Here is a 20,850-nt window from a genome sequence, read left to right as displayed (position 1 = left end):
ACTATTTAAGTTTGCCATGTGCTGAATTCGGCAACATATCTATGGAACCATGTAGATATAGTAATCTGCTATTGTTGGTCCGTATGTTGACCACTTCCATAAATTTGACATTTCGTGTGAAATTCATTGTGGCCAAATACGTAGAGGATTCACACCAAAATTTTAGATGTATTTGAAGATTAGTATTATCTAAAACTCAAGACAAAAATAAGAGTATTACGGAATATTTCATAAATATTTGTGACGCTAGTTTTGTGTAGCTAATACTTGCTGTTTAAGCCGTAGACACAGATTTGACTTTCAAGGCAGAACTTGAAATTTGATTTCCTTGTTTTTCATTACGATTATAAATTATGTCAGTGATTCCCAACTGGTGTCTCCTGACACTGATTTGTCGCATAGCTCCATGAGGTGTGTCGGAAACTTTGAGAATTTAAAAGCTATGTTATCCAGAAAGCCTTAGACTTCATACGGCACATTTTCTGTTTACACTGAAATCTTTAGCAACGAGTTAAAATCAATTTTGAGAAATTATATTAGTCAACTCCTCCAATGTTAAGTTCTACTTGAGGATATTTTGGTACTTCAAGAAGGGGGCCACGGTAACTCACTGGCAGAGCGCTTACTTCTGGTGAATATTTAGATTTTTTTATTTCTATGAATTTACAGTCTAACACTATTATAATTTGTATAATTAATAAAAAATTCAAGCGTTTCGCGATGTTTTTTTTAAGTGTACCATTTCTCAAGAAAGGTATGAAATCACTGGATTATGTAATTCAATGAAACAAGTTTTTTTTAATGGTTCACAAACATCTCCTTTTTTGAAAAAATGAAGTGAAATCTGTGAGTTTTACGTCCCACGGTTATGCCGGGTAGGCTAAAGGAGACGGTGATTATGAGAAATGAATGAAATGGTGGAATGAAGAAAGTGGGAGGAAACGGGAGAACCCCGAGAAAACCCACGCACACGGTGTTTGTCCACCACAAAGTTCACTTGGCGGGGGCTGGGATCGAACCCGGGACCCCAAGCACCAGAGGTGAACGCTCTACCACTGAGCCACCGCGGCCCCCGATCTCCTTTTTTGTCCTAAGCATTTTAATTCAAAATAAAATGGAAATGAAATATTTCAGTTTAACGTGGTACGACTATGTCTTTAGGTTAAGAAAGACATGATTAAGACAAGTGAATAATGATGGAAAATTGGCGGAATGAGAATGTGAGACGAAATAGGAGTACCCCGAAAAAACCCACGGATACGATGTGGTCCACCACAAACTAACTTGGTTGGAGATCGAACCAGGAACCCCATGCATCAGGAGTAACCGCTCTACCATTGAGCTTCGTGCTCCCTCATTTTAATTTTTCTTTTATGAAGTTTTATGAATTTCCACATTAATCCGATATTTTGTTTTAAATTGTGCAGATCTACACAGGGTTCTCTGAATGAACTCACATTTGAACCTACTTATTTGAAATGTTCAAGTCAATATTGTACAGTAATAAGCATTTACACACAATCATAGTCATACGTCTTGCAAATAAAATCAGAAAAATAAAAACACTGCTGAACAAGACACTGCTGAATAAGCACTTGTATTGTTTTATACAAGCATTAGCTTTATCTTTGGTTAGTATTCAATTCTATAACAACAGTTGCTTTATTCAACAAAATAAACGCATTTTTGAAGAAAAAAGTTTGGACACCTTGTTACAGAAGGCCTTGTATTTGAAAAAGTATTACATAATACTGAAGTACTTAAAGGACGACTATGCTAATTTTGGACACATACGAAAACGGGAGCATCTCTTCCACTTGTCGCCTGTCCATCCCCTTTCCCTCCCTCACACACAAGCACAAACACACAAGCTAACAAGATTTTCAATGTCAAAGTTGATTGCGCTGTTGCCTTCCAATGACTTAACATTGTTTGGACTATTTGTTCTAATACGTGACAGCTTTAACAGCTTCGATATAGGTGTAAAAAAGTGTTAAATTGCAGGATTTTATTAAATTCAATTTGAATTTAATTACAGGAAAGTAATAACATGTTTTGTATTAATAATTAGGAAGTCATGCGCAAAAAAAGAATTAGCGCTGATAATTTTGGATTCAAGCCACATTCTAACAATTAATTTTAAACTATTATGAAATGAAAAAGCAACCATACTGCATTTTAATACAATTTTCCAAAACGAAGAGGTCAAGAAACCACCAGGTAAGCCGGAATTAATCGATTTTCTAAAACAATTTTAAACAACTTCAAATTTTGATTTTCTATTATTTTCAAACAAGAATGTAGAAAATAGTTGCACATGTAGACATTCTTTAACGATTTAATCAAAACGAAAAAGTAAACTTGTTGAGAAATGTATAATGTCCTAAACGGAGGAACCACAGAGAAAGTTTCCGAACAAGTTTATTTCGTAACCAAGAAATCTCTTACTCGAAAATTTGCGACGTATATTTATTCAATCGTATTCAATTTCAAATACGAACTTCGCCAAAACCATTTTTTTAAATCCTCACTCTAAAGTAGCAACCATGAGTATAAATTCCATTAACATAATCAGGACTAAAGTCAAGGAATCCCCAATACTACAACTGGTAACAGAAAACTGCAATTAATTGTGTGAGTAATGATGTGGATTTAATATACTTATGAGACACAAAGCTATTACATTTTGATTGAGTGTTTACTGTGAATGAGCTTTACTTAATTCATACAACATGTTCTTCGATTTTGATCACCACTCATTGAGATCCTCTCATGAGTATATGATAAGCAGAGCGTGGAAGACTCAGGTTCAATTCCCGATCAATGTTCATTTGGTTCGGATCCGGTGTTAAGTTGTAGGTCTCACATAACATCTGTGATGAAAACGGACGTCAAACTTTAACCAACCACTCATGAAATGATTAGATACTTTACTTATCAACACGTGATACGCTGAGAAAGATGTGAACACAACATTTACCGAATATTCCACTGGCATTTTACGCACTTTCAACTAATGATCTCAAATGTAAAAAGTTCTACTTACTTTCAATCTTCTACATTTCAACTGCTACGAAAGCACTATACTACTGACCCATAGTGGTTCAATAGTTAAATGATATTTTCATGTAGGATTTTAAAAGAAAACAGTAAAACAAATTCTAGTATCTATAAATAAACTCCAGTTTGATCAAGGAGTAAACAAGTGTCGTTGGTTGAAAATTTAAGAAAAATCAAACGCATTTAAATTATGTAGTCACATTCAGATTTCAGGAATGAGTCCCACGCATATGTTTCAAAATAAAAGCATGGATAAATATATTCGGCTCCACATTAGTTTGAACATATGGTTTCTGTTGACTAAAGTTCCTCATTCCAAATTGATGCTGTTTATTTTCAGGTCTACAACCTAGCAAAGATGTCCTCGTCTCCGCTCTCCGATTTCTAATATCACCGGATGAGAGAACAAGAATCTACAGAATATCAATGAAAAATGTTATTTTCCTTCCCTTCTTGAAATAAATCAATATTCAGTTGTAGCTTCAGGCGTAAGGGGTTCAATATACACACACCATACAGTTGTGTGGAACATCGAACATGTGTTTCAAAGTAACAAAATTTGTTTCAATGACTAGGGAATACATAGAATAAAGGCTAAGCAACTTTACAACCACATCAATCCTCACAACCAAGAAGGGTTAAATGTAGCCAAGTATTTCCTCTATAATAGAAAAGTAAATATTCAACCTTTGTGGTTTAGCGGCTACACTTCCTGCCTGTAATTTTGCCAACTGAAAGACTGCCTCAGTTTCGCTTCTCTTCAAACTATACGTTCTCAGGATTGCAGAAACAAAGTGTGTAAATAAACGTGCTAGACCATGAATCATAAAATAAAAATTTAAACAAATATTCATTTAAATATTTTGCATATATAATCTTTTACTACTACATAGGGCTTGTACTGAATTCTCCTCCTCGAACTCATTTCAGAAACGTACAAAATACATAGCGACACTTTCTCAACAAAGAATGAACTTAGACCACAATGCTGCTTACATAATATTTACGAGTAACTGTGTATGAGATCGTACACTTGAGCATCAGTCAACCCATGTTGAAAGAAAAAATCTTAATTACAGAGTTATTAAACTTTTGTAAAGAGCCATGACTATTATTTTATCTACCTTTTCAGACTTCCAAATTACGATATACGGAAATGTCCAAGGTCTTCGGTTCTGTCTGTCCGTCTGGCGACAGGTATTAGAGCAAAAACGGTAACAGATATTGAGATGTGGTTTCTTTGCATCGATTCAGCGTCCCAAGGATAGACTCAATCTCCGTTAACTCTTCTATTCAAACCGAAAGTAATTCAAATTAGCCATTTCTAGTTTCAACGTTTATTGCACAGAAAACTGTAATAGATAGCGGCAAGTAGTTTTGTGCAATTGATTTACTGTCTCCAGAGAGTATATCGTGACAAAACTCAATCCTACCAAAACCGGAAGTGATTGAAATTTACTACTACTTCCGGTTCCAATACTGATTTTTATAGAACAAAAGCTGCGATATATCAAGATGCAGTTTTTTGCAATTCAATCAGCGTCCCAATAATAGGTTCCATCTCCACGGTTAACCTTCCACTGAATCTGGAAATGGATCAAAATAACCACTTCAGGTTTCAACACTTATCGCCAAATAATAAAATGGTATTAGATAGCGACAAACTGTTTTCTGCAAACAATTCAGGGTCTCAAGAGAAAATAAATCACAACCCGCAAAACTCTACCAAAACTAGAAGTGGTCAGAATTTAGTTTACTTCCGGTTTCAAATACTGATTTTCATAGACCAAAAACGGCACGAGATAGAGTTTTTTTAATAGTTGATTCAGCTTCCCAAGAGTACGTTCCATCTCTATTAACTCTATTGAAACCGGAAGTGGTTCTAATTAGTCATTTCCGGTTTCAACATCTATCTCCACAGAACAAAAAGGTACTATATAGCGACAAGCGATTTTCTGCAATGGATACAGTATGTCAAGATAACATACCATCACATCCTTCCACACACTACTTATGCCGAAAGTGCATGAAATTTGTTACTACTATCAGTTTCAACACTGATTTCCGTAGAGCAAAAACGGTAAGAGATTCTGAGATGCGGTATCTTTTACAATCGATTCATTTCCCCAAGAGTAAGTTCTATATCTTCCCTTAATCGTCTATTCAATTCGGAATTAGTTCACATTAACGATTGCCGGTTTCAACTTTTATCACTCTAGAACAAAAATAAGACATAGCGAGTAATGACTTTTGGATATGGATTCAAAGTCCATGAAACAAGTTCTATCTTTGAAATTACTAATCTACTGCAACCTATAGTTATACATTTGATTTGAATTTTAGTTTAGCGGCCTTTTTCAGGAGCAAGGCTATACGAGACGTGGACCTACAGCTTAACGTGAGATCCAAACAACATGAGCTCTCGCTGGAAATCGAACCCGGGCCTCCCACGCTAAAAGGGCATACTATTGCCGGTTAGTCACGAGGGAGCTCACCAGCAGTTATAAATGTACTACTACAACTTTGAATATTGAATTCCCGTAGTTAGGAAGTCTATTGTTGTTTCACTTGTTTCAGACTTGCAAACTATGCTATGCACAAGTGTCGGAAGTCTTACGGAATAGCTTTGCCCATCTGTCCGCCTGTCTGTCTGTAGAGCGGTATCAGAGCAAAAACGAGATACCGAGATTCGGTTTTTGCAATCAATTCAGCGTCCCAAAATAGGTTCCATCTCTGCCGTTAACCCTATATTCAAACCGGAAAAGTTTCAAATTATTTATTTCCTGTGCCATCACATGTCACGCTTGGTGCACTCTGGCAGCCCCCCAGTATATAAATCTGGTCAATGTGAGTGATTGAAATTCAACTGACTGACCTGAATTACTGACGTTGGGTGGTAATACGAGAGACTCTGTAAGACTGATTCGTGTAAATTTCCAGATGTTGGAGATACAAAACGGGAGACTTTTCTGATTTTCGGAGAGGGCCAATTGTGGCTGCGCGACTAGTTAATATTAATATACACAATATTGCAAATGTATTAGGTGTATCAAAAACAGCAACAGTGTCGAAGGTGATGATGGTTTACAGAACTGACGGAAACCAATTCTAAGTGACAGACTGCCAAACATAACGAAAATTGTCCCAAGGAACGTAGAGTCAATGTGGTACAGCTGACTGCAAAACTGAGTGACCATCTGAAACGACACGTTTGTACAGTCGCCAGCATATGCGTCTTCCCTTTTGACTGTTACACCATCATTAGGTCGTATTCAGCACATTTGCTGGTGTTAGAAACGCCAGTACAGATGCAACCCAACTTACACGTAACCTCCCTCGCCGACGAAAGGGTTAGCAGGCCTGCCTGAACTAGATCATTATGCTATACAGTTGATACATGAAGTATTTCTTCACTTTAAGATTAATCTCTTTCGTTCAGATTGTGTTGCCCAGATTGTGTTGAACAATTGGACGAAATAGGCTAAGCTTGTAAATCATTGTCTCCATTTATTGATCTACTGCATTTCCTCGACATTCCAACATCTCTTTCTCTCTCCACAGGACATCAGCTTCCTTACCACACTGAGTGTGAACTGAAATTTTTAGCATGTTAAGAAGTCTCGATCCTCCGAGATTCGAATCTGGGCCTCCTGGGTAGAAATTCAATATAGTAATTACTTAGCTACACGAGTCTCTCATTTTATGTTGCACAAACACTGCTAGCTAGTTTTTTTTTTTAAACTTTTTATATAGGTCGAGATGGATAATAAGGCACGTATGAAGATAAACATTAGTTAATTTTCTTTACATTTTATTGTTCAGTTAATGGTTATTTCAATTGTATTACTGCTTTATTATCATCGATCATTCCACAGATTAAACCATTTTTACGAAAGTTATTGGAACGCAAAAGAAAATGAGAATCTTTTTTCGCCTACACAGTATAAATGTGTGATGTTAAACTAGATGATATTACTTCATTTTTGCCCCACGGGCCCCATATCACAGGGTCTCGCGGAATACCCGAAAACTAAACAGCTATAAATGTTTTTTTTTTTTTGATAATTCATAGAAATATGAAAAAAAATGTAGGAGAAACTTTCTCGAGTGGGGTATAGTTTACGAAATAGAAATCATTAACTTCAATTCTTGCACATTCAGATAAACTGTTCAATGGTTATCACTAACGCCTGAGATGAAAGGATTAAAAAACTTGAAATAGGAAACTGTCAGAGGACGGATTGACCATACCATCCTGCTTGTCCTATAGGGCTCCCTGTTGTGGATGTTCGGGCGGCCACCAAAAGCTTTCGATGGTAAGGTACGTAATTTGATACACCATTGAAAGTATCATGGAAAAGTAACAACCTTTGAAGGAAAATTTGTTTTTGCTGCACCGTTTACGTAAGGACCACTGTTTAAGTTCAAAAACTTACAATGTTCATTTTTGCATGATCCTTCTAATGAGTGTCAACTTATATAACTCGCTATTTACAGTTCAATAACTTCGTGAGGCCTAAATATTTAGAACGTTCCATTCGATGCGTCATCTACTATTTTTCTATCGCAGTTGTTGTTTCATCATTTGATCGCCAATCATTTAACAATTATAGGCAGTGGGTGTTTTATTTGCAACACCCTGTATGTATGTGTGTATGATTTTACACATAGTTCCTAACATAATAATTGTAAATTGAAAGTCCGTAGTTTAGTAAAGTCTGATATGATATCAGCGGCGCCGACTTTCCAAAATTTATCTGGTTGCATATCAATGGTGGGACGTGTTAGCCTATATGTTTTCAAGGATGTTTGATTTGTTTTTAGTTAAAATCTTTTATGAACACTGTCATAAAGGCCTGTGCTGTGGTAAAGTACAATATACCAATACTATAAGGATAAGTTGGGGCTGCCCTAGATCAGTCGATAACACGGCTAATTTAAACGCAAGAGAAACGGGTTCAAATCCGGGTCCAAACTAAAAATCTTGTGGGTGCAGCGCACCCACAAGATTATTTGTGTGGGTGTCGGAGCCCCGGAGCACCCACGTAGTCGGTGCGCATGTATGATATTGATCAAGTTAACATTTGAGCAGACATAAATTATGAAATGAATGGAGAAAACACGTTGTTAACCGGTGAAAATGTAGAAGGTCACTTAGAGAGAGTGAGCCACCTAATCATGACTCAAAGAAAAAATGAGACGAAAATCTAACGGAATAGAGTCTTGCTCTCGAAATGGTACTGAACACAGATTGGTACTACACATACTAAGAAATTGATGTTTTATATTGCTTCGAAAAGTGATTACAATAGTTCGTGTCTTTTCAGAAGCACCCACGCTCGAACCGCACCTGCGCATTATTTCAGGATTCTATATGCTTAATGCATTTGGAACAGACAGACACATAGAAACACCCCACGTTATATAGGGATATTCGGCCGAGTCTTTGGGTGCTAAACCATTTTCAAAAGACATCACGAAATAAGAGAAACACGTGAGGAGAATATGGCAGACTGTGGGAACTCAATTACGTTTTCCTCTTTGCTCACTGTTGGAATGGGATATGGGGAACTGGAAGCTGTTTTTTTTTTTATATACAAAACAGGAATGTAACTCATTGCTGCAGCCACTACGTTAACGTGGAACAGTGCTCCTAACTTTGTTCTGTGGTGAACCATGTAATTACCAATTAAGTTACAGTACTCCTACGGTTTCCCACTACATCAATAAAGTAACTCTCACACAGCGTTACGATCCAGTTGTAGAAGCAATGCAACTCTCCTATTGTTACAGACAACACATACGTGACATTTCGTTTGTTGAAGTACGATGCCATATACAGTGTTTATGAGTATTTACTATGTTCAGTAGATTGCAAACCATAGATCGAAGCAATATCGTATACAATTTATTTTTACAATTTTACAGTTAGTCTAAAGTCAAGCACAAAGTTTTCATGTTAATGAGATAGCCTGAAATTACGATTTACTTCAACTTTTCTGTAACTACAATGTAGCACATAAAGATAAGACACATCAATCCGTAGATCACAAACTAAGCAAAATTAAATGTTTGAAGGTAAATTCTCATATATAGTTTTTTTTTTTTTAAGATACCTTTAAGGCGTTAAAATCTATATCGTTCGCTATCAATAATAATTGATAATTTTTATTTTGCTGGAACATATTGTTTACTTATTTGCGTATTGTCAGCGGCAGCCTTTACACAAGACGAACCGAGCATCTGCCCGAAGCCTCACGCTTCAGTGTAATACTCTTGATTTTTAAAAGTATTTATGAACAACAGATTATGCGTCTTTCAAACGAAATCCTGAAGCTAGAGAAATCCCAGAATAATTAAATGGATTGCAGTTCTGTAAGTAGCCTCTCTGCAGGATATTAACACACGCATCATGCATAAAAATATTCCCATTATTCCCTCCATCCCAGTTCAGTGTTTTAGTGAGTACCGTTGCTGTCCAACTAACCCTGTAGATCAGGTACCCATAGTGCTCTGTGATGTCATGAGTACATGCTTAAAAAAAATCTCCGAGGAATCTTCGAAGTTTAGCCAGAGCATTTACCGAAAAAATATGATTAAAAAAAAAAAAAAGTGTTACCAACTGAATAGAATAATTTTACCGAAAATTCGTAACTTTGTGTATACAGTGTGCACAGAAATGTCATTGTCATTCGTTTTCGTTTGCGGAGGGGCATAATCCACCAAGAAATGTATTTTTTATGTTTCTCATTATAATATTATTTATTTAAACGTCATAAAACTCGGAAAGTAGGGGAACACCGTAGTAGTCTAGTGTTTACAGCGTTGGACTCATGTCCGCGTGGTCTCGAGTTCGATTCCCGGCCGGTGCTTCAATTTTCGGCGTCCACCTAATGTAGTGAGGGAAATTGGGAAGTCACGTGAAAAAAAGAGGTGACGGCCACTAGATCTAGAAAGCTCCTGATGTGCTTGTTAGGGATAAAGCGTCGCAGGTGACCACGTGCTCACTGCTAGGATGGACGTAGTTCAGCCGGTCATTAACGGATGGCGCTGGAGCAGGCTTACTGTGTCTGCAAGGAAAAGTGGCTCCTGGCAGTTGGGTACAGTATGTGGAGTATTGGAGGCGCTGGAGCAGGCTTACTGTGTCTGCAAGGAAAGGTGGCTCCTGGCAGTTGGGTACAGTATGTGGAGTATTGGAGGCGCTGTTGCCAGAGGCCCAACAACAGAGACAGCAGCTCTGGCGAAAAAATTAAGACGTCTCAACTGCCGGCAACAGTGCGGTCAGTGACCTTCGTTGCCTAGAAACAGTGTGGAAGAATAATGCTGTGATTAGCGAACAATCCTTCCTCTCGTTTTGTTTACAACATGTGCAGCTATCTGTCAGAGGCCACCTTTCAGTAACTCGATAATAGGCTCACAAGTGGGCCGTTACGCCAAGTGGGTGTTTTTCTAAAACTAGGAGAGCGGGTGAGACAATTGCCTCTCGTAAAGGCCCAAATGATGCCACTGAGTGTACCTCTTACTGAGCTTGAGCAATATCATTGGCAGAATCTTGGAGATTTACTTTATCAATTTTAAAAGCTACAACGTGGTTAGTTGAGTGTCTCAAAAGCTCGATGGTGAACGGAGAATAAAATAGCAAACGCAAGTTTTGCTTGATAAGGAAAGGACATTTGTATAACATTGTGTTATATTGACTACTATTGCCAGAATAATCTTTCTTATTTTTTTCCTACTTATCTTACAGACCTCCTTCCTGGCTACATAGCTACCGCGGGAGATTGGATACGATTCCTGCTGTGAGTTCATGTCGTTTGGGTTCCACATTAAGGTGTAGGCCTACTTTCAGAGCCTTGGTGCTAAAAGAAATTAACCAGCTTACGTACCATATAAACATGAGATGTTGCGTATAGTGAAGAAATAACTAATCAAAATTACAATTCCGAATAGAATCTCATTATATTCTGAAAACAAATTAGACAAGTCATCGCAAAAGCTTTTTTTCTTTTTTTTTAACGAAAATAGAAACGAAGTAGGAAATTCTGAAATATTCAAATGGAAAAGTACAGGTACATACGTAAACGTTACATATAGGGAGTCGGATGAACATACATATTCCCATCAGGATATACCCCGAAAGAAATGAGTACAATGAATCATTCGTTTCATACGTGTTTTACCTTGAATGACAACATTACAAACCATTTCAAATACAATTATGCGTGAAGACCACAAACACACACCAGTGGCATCTTCGAAGTAGTTTTCCGAAGAATATACCACACGCTGCCAACGATGAACTTGTAATAATTTGTAATGTTGTAATTCGAAGTAAAACATGTACAAAACGAACAATTTGTTGTGGTCATTTTTATCGTGCTGTTTTCTGATAGAGAGATGTATGCTCATCCAGCTCCCTGCATGTAAGTAACATTCACAGCTAGTCGAGACAAAAATCTGTCAAAAAATTATTTTTGATATACCTTACCGTTTTTGCTCTATGGAAGAATCAAAACCGGAAGTACTTGTAAATTCCAACCACCACTGCTTTGGTACGGTGTTGCGGATAGTGATGGTATGTTCTCGTGAAACGATAAATCGACTGCTGAAAATCGCTTATCACTATTACAGTTTTTTTCTTTTTATGGCGTTCAACGTTAAACCAGAAAACGGTTGAATTCTTACTCTTCCGGTTTGAACAGATGGTTAATGAAGAAGACCTATTCTTGAGACGCTGAATCGATTGAAATAAACAGCATCTCTCTTTTTTTTTTTTTTTTTTACCGTTCTCGCTCTATGTAAATTAGTACTGAAACCAGAAACACTAGGAAATTTTAATAACTCCCATTTTTGATAGAGAGTTGCCGGTAGTGATGTGTTCTCTTGGGACACCGATTTCAAAGAAACAATTTGATACTATCTGTTACTGTGTTTGTTCTACGGTGAAAAATGTTGAAACCAGTAGTAGTTAATTTCAACCACTTTGGGTTTAAATAAGATTAACAGAGGAGATAGAACTTTTCTTCTATCGATTTGAGGAAATTGCTACTCCATCTTTCTTACCGTTTTTGCTCTGATATTTGTCAGACAGACGGAAGGACCGTATATATATATATATATATATATATATATATATATATATATATATATATATATATATATATATGGTGTCATACCAGGAAGGAACCGTATTTTAAGAAGGATCATGACAAGCAGTCCGAGATATCGATGAAAAGACCATGCTATTTCGTACACATTGCTTCAAAGGCGCGAATCTCCGGAACTAATGAAGATATCCGAGTCATTCAAAAAACATGTAGGTAGCACACGTAATAGACACTAGATACGTATTACGTTCATTACATTCACAGATCCCAATATTCCGGGCAAAACCAGGGAGTTTATATTCAAATTTCTGTCTTGCACATTGAATTGAAACAATTCAAAATTGCTTGCTTTCACAACAATGCAAGCGAGCGGGAAAGTACAGAGGTGTTTTCGAAATTTTGTTTGCCTTCTTTCTTTCACTAGGTTGTATGTGTGTGTGTATGTGTGTTTATGTCTGAGTATAACAAACGGCTCTGCGTACTCGAAATATTTTAACAACCGATTCTAGCGAACCGGTGAGAACCGGCTGAATAGCACCACTGTATATAGCTATATACTAATAATATTAAAAGAATGTCAATATTTGATTAACAGATCTAATAAATGTTGTGGGAAGGGATGAAGCAGTTTTTTTTTTTTTTTTTTTTTTTTTTTTTTTTTTTTACAGACATTCAATGAAGCAGATTCATATCTTTCTCATAATAATTCATATTTTACGCGTTGCTTGTGAAATCACCTCATACATATTCTGGAATAAACATTTTTTAAAGCGACGACTCACGCAGGCTATCTACAATGTACAGTACGGGACTGCTAAGATAGTACAGAAAGTTGATCGATTTATATTCGATCGATTTGGCAACATTGCAGTCACCTGCGCAGTTGCACCAGGAACTATCGTGTTCGTGGTAGTATAATGTCATCGAAAGTGGGCAATTATTGGGAAGGGTATATCAAACATTTTACATGTAGATTTTATTTACAACCAAATAGTAAAAGTGTCGGGCAAATGTTTATTCATCGAAGTAACTACAGATAAAAATATCGCTGCCAGGCAAACACAAATAGGGCCTATGTAGATACATTCAACAACAAAAGGGCCCGTTTGAGGTTACCAGTGTGTGTCGTCTGAGGTGATTCATGAAATTCGTCCACTGGGAAAGCCAGAATAATCCACCACCCCACGTGACACGTGAATAATCTACTGCTAGCTACAACATCCACATGTTCACAACCTCCCCCCACACCACAATGCTGAATATAAGAGGAGTCAAAATGAAAGACAGTTGTCACATTGGATGAGGACTACATTTATTTCACACGTGTTGGGTAATATTCGTCAGTTACATAAAGTGATACGTCTGGAAAGGCACTACCAAGTTTTACCGCCAGTACAAAGTAAGCTTCCTCACTAGGAGTGACTATCGCCGGACAGATTACGATCGGAATCTGAAGATACGTAAGGTGGACCAAAAGGTGAAGAAGAATGATGCTAAAGCCACAAATCAATCAAGAACCAGATGCATTTCCATATGGGCAAAGCAGTTTTATTATGACGGAGTAGAAAATGGAAATTAGTGTTATTCAGGCCGAAACAACGACGTCAACCCAAAAAAAAAAAAAAAAAAATGTACATTTGGACCGATGAAATGGTGTCAACCACATCGCTCTCATTGCTTGGGGAAAATGTACAGAAGAGAACGAAATGCAATTCATATTCTTCTGCTCCGACTTAGTTTTTCTGCAGTGGAAATTGTGATGTCGGGCGCTAGTCAATACTACTAATAGTCCGATAGAATACAACTGATGATGGGGACATTACTTTTCATAGACTAAGTGCACTTTGAAAATCGGTCGGATATAACCCGATCCATCTTTTGTACTCCTCAATGTTGTGCGAGTGAAGATTGACATTTCTATTTTTTCTCCTTTGCTAAAGCAATCATCTCTAGTTGCAGGGCACAGAGTGTGGTGGACAACACCTACCAACAGGTCATGCTCACCATCTCTGTTTCCTGCTATAAGTGTCTTGTAATGTGCAACTATTAACAAATGAATAAAAATGTTATTCAAATCTTGCTTAGCAAGAACAGTTGGAAGTCAATATTTCGCTTGCATGTCAGGAAGCAAGTTACAGAACCTAATAAAAATATTTATGTATGGAAAACTCAGAAGGTATCCCTTCATCAAAATTTCTATTTCTATGGCAATACGAAATGATCAAACACAATAGCATTGTACAGTATGTTTCGAGTTATTCTTATGTATCTGGGGTAATACATGGGGACCTACGATGAGAAGCATTATGCAACAGTGATGGCAAATCCGATTACATGATTTTCCACGGTTCGTTTAATGTATTATGCTTAAATGTGATAAATATTAGTAAAACATATCACTTGATAGAATGGGAAAGATTGTTTTTGGTCTCATCTCGAGTCGTTTCGTAACTTAAAATCCGACGACAGCAAAAACACATACTTTATTAATAATCTGTTATAGTTTCAGCAATATACTGTATCATTGCAATGTGCTTTATTAGACACATTATACAGTACGATGAAGACTATTTTTTTAGTTTAGTGTCTCACTATTATACTCCAAGACTAAGGGAGAAGGTGATATAATCATGACCTAAATAATGGAGAGTGAATTTATTTGGAAATCACCCAATTTCAGATTTTAAAGTTGCTGACAAATTTATTTTTAATGTTTGTACCCAAGATTTTTCTATATTCAGTGAGTTGAAAACAAGCATTCATTTAATTTTTCAAAGATTCTTAGTTTTCTTTCGAGCGGACATTTTGCATAAGCGCGTACGTCTATTTTACATTTTAAAAGGTTAAGCGCTGTAGCTGCGTTATTCTTGAACGTATTTATTTTAAACAAAAACATTTGAAAGAAAATTAAATGTACAACATTTGAAGTCCTATGCATATTTAAGGATATTGCACTGCAAATGCTTTTAGAAAAATGCTGCGAGTTTGAAACACGTAAACTGTAATATTTGAAATTAAAAACTGTAAAGAAAAAAGGCTGATCGTTATTTTTTGTATCTAGTTATAGGTTTCGTGGTGTACCACAGTATTTCCTAAGGAAGTTTGATACCTGACAGTATCGTCCTTTTTGTGTTATGGTTCATCAAACAATTTTTTTCGAAAATCGCGTATATTCGATTTAAAATATATCAAAAGAGAAACACTTGTAAAACCTTTACAAAATAATGTGCACAATAACAAGTGTTTTTTTCCCACTGAAATGTGACTGATTTTAGAGTTACTTTTTTTTTTTTTTTTTTTGATGTGGCGAAACCACAAGAAATGCTGTACTGTGTAAATATGATAAAAACTGTTGAAAATCAAAATAATACATTAGTAACACTATCCTAGTATGTCTTTTTTAGATATACAGTTCATAATTTAAGTAAAAGCACAAAGAACCGTCAATTCTTTTCTTTTTATTTTCTTAAAATGTAGTTGCTGAAAAAGGGTGACTGATTTCTGTACATAGCTTTTCCATAATATTCAAGCTTTTACCTATTGAGTAGCAAACACGTTTCCTTACGACGTTACTAATTGACATATGCACTTCGTCATCTTTAAAGATTTGGAAAGAAATTCTGTGGATGAGAAAAGCGAATAAAAAGAAGGTTGTTTTCCTCGCTTGTTTCTTCAATTTTCGCGATCCACTCGATTATTACAGACTAAATGTTAACTATATTACAGTCTTATATTTCATGTATACAAATTAAACTGTGGAAGTAAACATCTGCTTAATGAAGTCAAAGTCACTCAGTTCCTGTATATGTGGTATCTCTACTCTTAAGCCTCAATGTGTCCACTTTGACATCCATATACGTATACACATCTAGAAATAATTGGTGAAACATAAACTTTCAAAGTGATGAAAACAACACATCACCAAAACCCCACACATATGCCGGTTATGGGTTGTCAGGAGAGCTGCGATAAACGGAATCGGTCATAGAATAAAAAAGACAGCAGGTTGGGAAACAGTTTGATCGTGCTGACTTTAAATGTGTTTTCTAGTTGAATTATCTTGTATTTTGCTTAAGCAGTAAGTTAAATTAGGGCCTACTGATAATAAAGTAGCCTAGTTTATCAATTTTATAAGCTTAAAAACTACAGAAGACACAACAGCAGTCATTTTTCTTTAATTATTTCGTTCGAAACACGATTAACAAGTTTTTCATAAAAAATATTATTACAGTAACACAACAAACACAATTGAACTGAGCTATTAACATATATAGTTTAGTTGTAAAATGAAACTTTTAAATTCAGTTACTAATAAACAAAATGCCGTTCCATAAAACAGAAATGCAACTCAAGAACTAGCAATGTCTCAGTTAAATTTTAATCACTTGTTACTACGTAAATAACGAAATTGTTTTGTGAACATTTGAATTTTTTTAAATATGTCTCTTGAGATATTTCACATATAACATATATATAGCTCATTTTCGTGAAATGACAATGTTTGAATACCTGTAGCAAAAGCAAGGATGATAGTCTCAGGTATCAAACTTTTTAAAGAAAGTACATACCATGAAACTAATATCTATAATAATAATAATAATAATAATAATAATAATAATAATAATAATAATAATAATAATAATAATCGTCGTTTGTACTGTAGTAGGCTTAAATGTGCGTAAGACATAAAATTCTCTTTCTTTAAAATCAATGGCGCAGCTACAGCGGTTACCGTAAATCTTTGTAAAGTACAAGATAGGCTTACATATCTACACAAGATGGCCGCTCAGAATGAAAACTGAACGTTAAAAAAAGAAATGATTGCTTGGTTTCAACTCTAAATATAGTACAACTTTAAGCATAAAAAGAAAAACTAAAAATGAGAGAACCGTTGAAAACTCAAGCATATTGTGCTTTTTCACCATTCGCGCCAACTGGGATCAAACAAGGGACCGCACAAAAAAGGTAGGGTTCTACCACTAAGCAACTGTGGCCCTGCAACGATATATTGTTGAAACTGTAACAGCTTATTAATATTCATGTATGTTCTACATGGTCATTTTTTTTTATTTCTCTCTAACGTATATTTATTCTAAAGCTTGAATGAACAACATGTTAACATGTTTAAATCAGAACTCCAGTCCACAATTCTTTATGTTCTCGCTATTATCTCAAAATATGACTATGTCTTCTTTACCTTTTCTTCAACACATAATTAAAATGAAAGGTAATATATGAATTTTAAAAATCTGATTCGAAGCTTGGTTTATTTTGTAAAAACAAACTAAGGAGTAACTCAGGAAGATTCCAACAAAAAGGACAATCCGAAACTTGCGAAGAAGCACTGATTTTTACTTATAATGCCATCCAAAATATTGATTGCCATTAACACATACTACTTTTTCACAAAAATATCGTATATTTCTGTATACACCATCCAAGCTGGGCTACTTGTTTACTTTGAGGTATCCCAAGCAGGATTGGGATTTACACAGTTTCTTTTATTTTCAGAATGCCAAACAGCATGTTAGAATAACGAAATGCCAAACAGCATGTGTTTCATACATAATATTTGAATTTATACTTTGATAAGCAAATTCAGCTTGGTTTCGGTTAGTTTTATTACGTAATTCTGATAAACTTCCTGTAATAGAACATTCTATAAGTAGTCACAATAGATGAAGCCGATGGCTCGTAGTAAATCTTAGCATAGTTCACCCACAACGCGGGTTGGCAACTGTTTCTGTAAGTGTTACATTTCATGATCATAAAAGCAACAATACTTTCTCTCCATAAGGTGAATATTATAAATATATATATATTGTATATTGAATTTTCTATTTATGGTAAAGTACCCAATTTATACATTTTAAGGTAATATCAAAGCAGTGACACTAAATGACACGACATTCAAACTAACAGTGAAAAATTTAGGAACTGGGACAGAACACAAAGATATAATACAAATAATAATAATACATCAATATAATAATATGATGTTCCAAACTTACCTTATTACTCTCCAAGCCAACAAGGCTTTTCAATGACCGAACAGCATCCATGACTCCGGATGACATACGAACTTTTTTTTTTTTAATTTCACATACAAGTTGGTATTAGTGAATAATTGCAGATGGTGGTAGTGTCCTGCATAAGAATAATTCCAAATACGTAATTTCGTCCCGCTGACCCCAACGTTGAAGCGTCCAACTCACACATTCTTGAACGAGAAAGCCGAATCAAAAGAAACCCTAGGTTCAAAATGAACTCTGCTTGCGTGCGGCAAACTGTCGCCCTACTCAGCTAACACAGCACACGAATCGAGCACCCACTTCCCCAATTCTCGCGTTTGCAAATCATTACAGGAGCTTCGATTTCTACTGTTAATAAACAAAAAAATCTGCACAACACACATCTAAACTCAATTCTTCCACATGCATACAGACATCACTCTTGTTACGTTCAGTTTGAGAATATTTAAAACCTAACTCGACGTTTGCTTGGAAGCAACAAACAGAAGTTCCTTATTGATTAGACCAATTTTGCTTCAGCCGCTGTTGGCACGCTACAAACAAACTGGAACATTTTTCATATCTTTCCATCATGCACTACACCTAGCCTCTATTTCAGTAATAACTAGTACTATTTTTGATTAAAATATATTGATTTTTTTATCCTTTAAAATCTTCCATTCTGCTGAAAGTGTTGTAGTTGAAAATGAATCAGATTTCTAAAACACACACCTGTGGGAAGTAATAACTATTTGGTAACACTTTTAGCAAAGTAAATAGTTTCATTGTAAGAAGCTACTCCCATACGCTTTTGCGCTTTTTTAGGCTTTAGATTGTTCACCTACACGAATACTATGTCCCAAATCTTATTTCCAAACTAATATGATAGCAGTAAAATATATCTATATGGTTAGCGTATGAACTTTCGGTGCGAAAACCCAGGTTCGATTCTCGGTGGGAGCTCATGCGATTCGGATCCCACATTAAGTCGAAGTCCACGTCTCATGTAGTCTCACTGCTAAACCAACCAACCAATCAATCAATAATACCAGTTAGCTCAATTAGAGTATCGACTTAATGGTTAAATCAAAGTTAAATTGCTTAGTTACAATTCTGGAAGTAATTGCATTAGAACTGAATTCATGCTAATAGCTTCACTTTAGAAGATTCCAATTTAACGAAGATTCGACAAATTTATCTATCTAATTTTCTAATGTAAGCACATCTTACAAATTTAACAACATATTCATCAATTTCAATTCACTTTTTAAGGAGTTTGGCAGACAAAGAATCCAGAAGACAGAAAAAAAAATACTTCACTAATCACTACTAAATTTGGTGAAAATTTAGAGGGTTAAAAGAAGAGTTCTTTCTTGAAACCGATACTCAAACTGGAAGTGGTAGAAATGATTCGTTTCCAGTTTTAACGTTGATAGATGAAAAACTAATTGAGAAATGTGATTTTCTGCAACCAGTTAAGCGTCTCAAATACATCACATCTGCATCTTAAACTCTACTAAACCGGAAGTTCTAGAGATCATTACAACTTCCGTTTCAATATTGGTTTACATAGAGAAAAAACGATAGATAGCAAGAAGCGTTTCTTTAATCTGTTTAGCGTTCTAAGAATCTCTCGTAACCTTGTACTCAAACTGGAAGTGGTAGAAATCAACCATTTCTTGTTTTAAGTTGATTATTACAGTGAAAACGGTAACAGATAGCGAGAAGCAATTTTGTGCAATCAGTTAAGCGTCCCAAGAATATATTCGATCTCCACTCTAATCTTTCTTTTTACTAAAACCGGAAGTGAAAAAATCTACAATTTCCGGTTTGATCATTGAGAAAATATCACTGTACAATTCAAACTCCTTCACGTGGTGTATACGTGATACTGCTACTTTTTAGTACTGTACAGACCCTTTGTAAGTAAAGTAAGGTTTCACTAAAATTAGTCGGTAGGCGGAATATTATTTAACCAACAGAAATATACAGTTATATAAGTAATAATATCTATTGTCTATAAAATAGTTAGCCAAAATAATGAACCCCCTGAAAATAAACTTATTGAATAATATACTGTGGAACCAACGTTAAGCAGAAGAACAGTTCTGATTTGTAATGGAATGGAGTAGAGATGGCCACAAAGTTCCGGTTCTGGCGGAACCGGTTGGAGATCCGGTTTTCAGACCTGCATCCAAAAACCCGGTTCCAGAAACGGATCTTTGGAACCTGTTCCAGACCTGGATCCGAAAGCCTCCGAAGACCCGTAAAGGAGGCATAAAGTTCACCTTCAAAACACTGCAAAGAGGACCACGTGCTTGTGCCCTTCCCGCCCAGACCCGCTTGTGCCCCCCAGAAAAAAATGGTCCACCAGAGGGTGTTTAGCCAATGAGTTTGCCAGTTACCGGGTTTGTTTAGCCAAATGAGACAAACTGCTGCCGGTGTTTGTCCACTACAAAGTACACATGGCGCGAGCTTGGATCGAACCAGGGACCCCAAGCACCAGAGTTGAACGCTGTACCACTGAGCCACCGCGCTCCCCCAGACCTAGATCCTTAAGCCCGGTTCTGGAACCGGATCTTGAGAACCGGTTCCAGACCTGGATCCGAAAAACCGGATCTGTTTAGAGCCGGAAACCGTACCGGATCTGTGCTCCTATCTGTATTTTGAAA

The 20,850-nt window shown here is 36.1% G+C and overlaps 1 protein-coding gene across 5 annotated transcripts in view; it reads right to left on the bottom strand.

Moving 5' to 3' along the window:
• LOC145688196 (adenosylhomocysteinase-like 1) overlaps positions 1-20,850 on the bottom strand; it is a 230,486-nt gene that overhangs the window by 127,233 nt on the left and 82,403 nt on the right. Inside the window, exon 1 of one of the 5 annotated variants that reach the window (XM_081762073.1) lies at positions 18,179-18,474. The exons of the other annotated variants lie outside the window; for them this stretch is intronic. Coding sequence (XP_081618199.1) covers positions 18,179-18,244 — 66 coding nt within the window. The 5' untranslated portion in view covers positions 18,245-18,474. Of the gene's footprint in view, positions 1-18,178; positions 18,475-20,850 lie in introns of those variants that run through there. 5 annotated transcript variants of the gene reach the window in all.

The sequence above is a fragment of the Thermobia domestica genome, chromosome 6 (genome assembly GCF_964235325.1).
Source record: "Thermobia domestica chromosome 6, izTheDome1.hap1.1, whole genome shotgun sequence".
In the NCBI taxonomy this organism is placed as follows: Eukaryota; Metazoa; Arthropoda; class Insecta; order Zygentoma; family Lepismatidae; genus Thermobia; species Thermobia domestica.
This window is presented reverse-complemented; position numbering and strand designations above follow the sequence as displayed.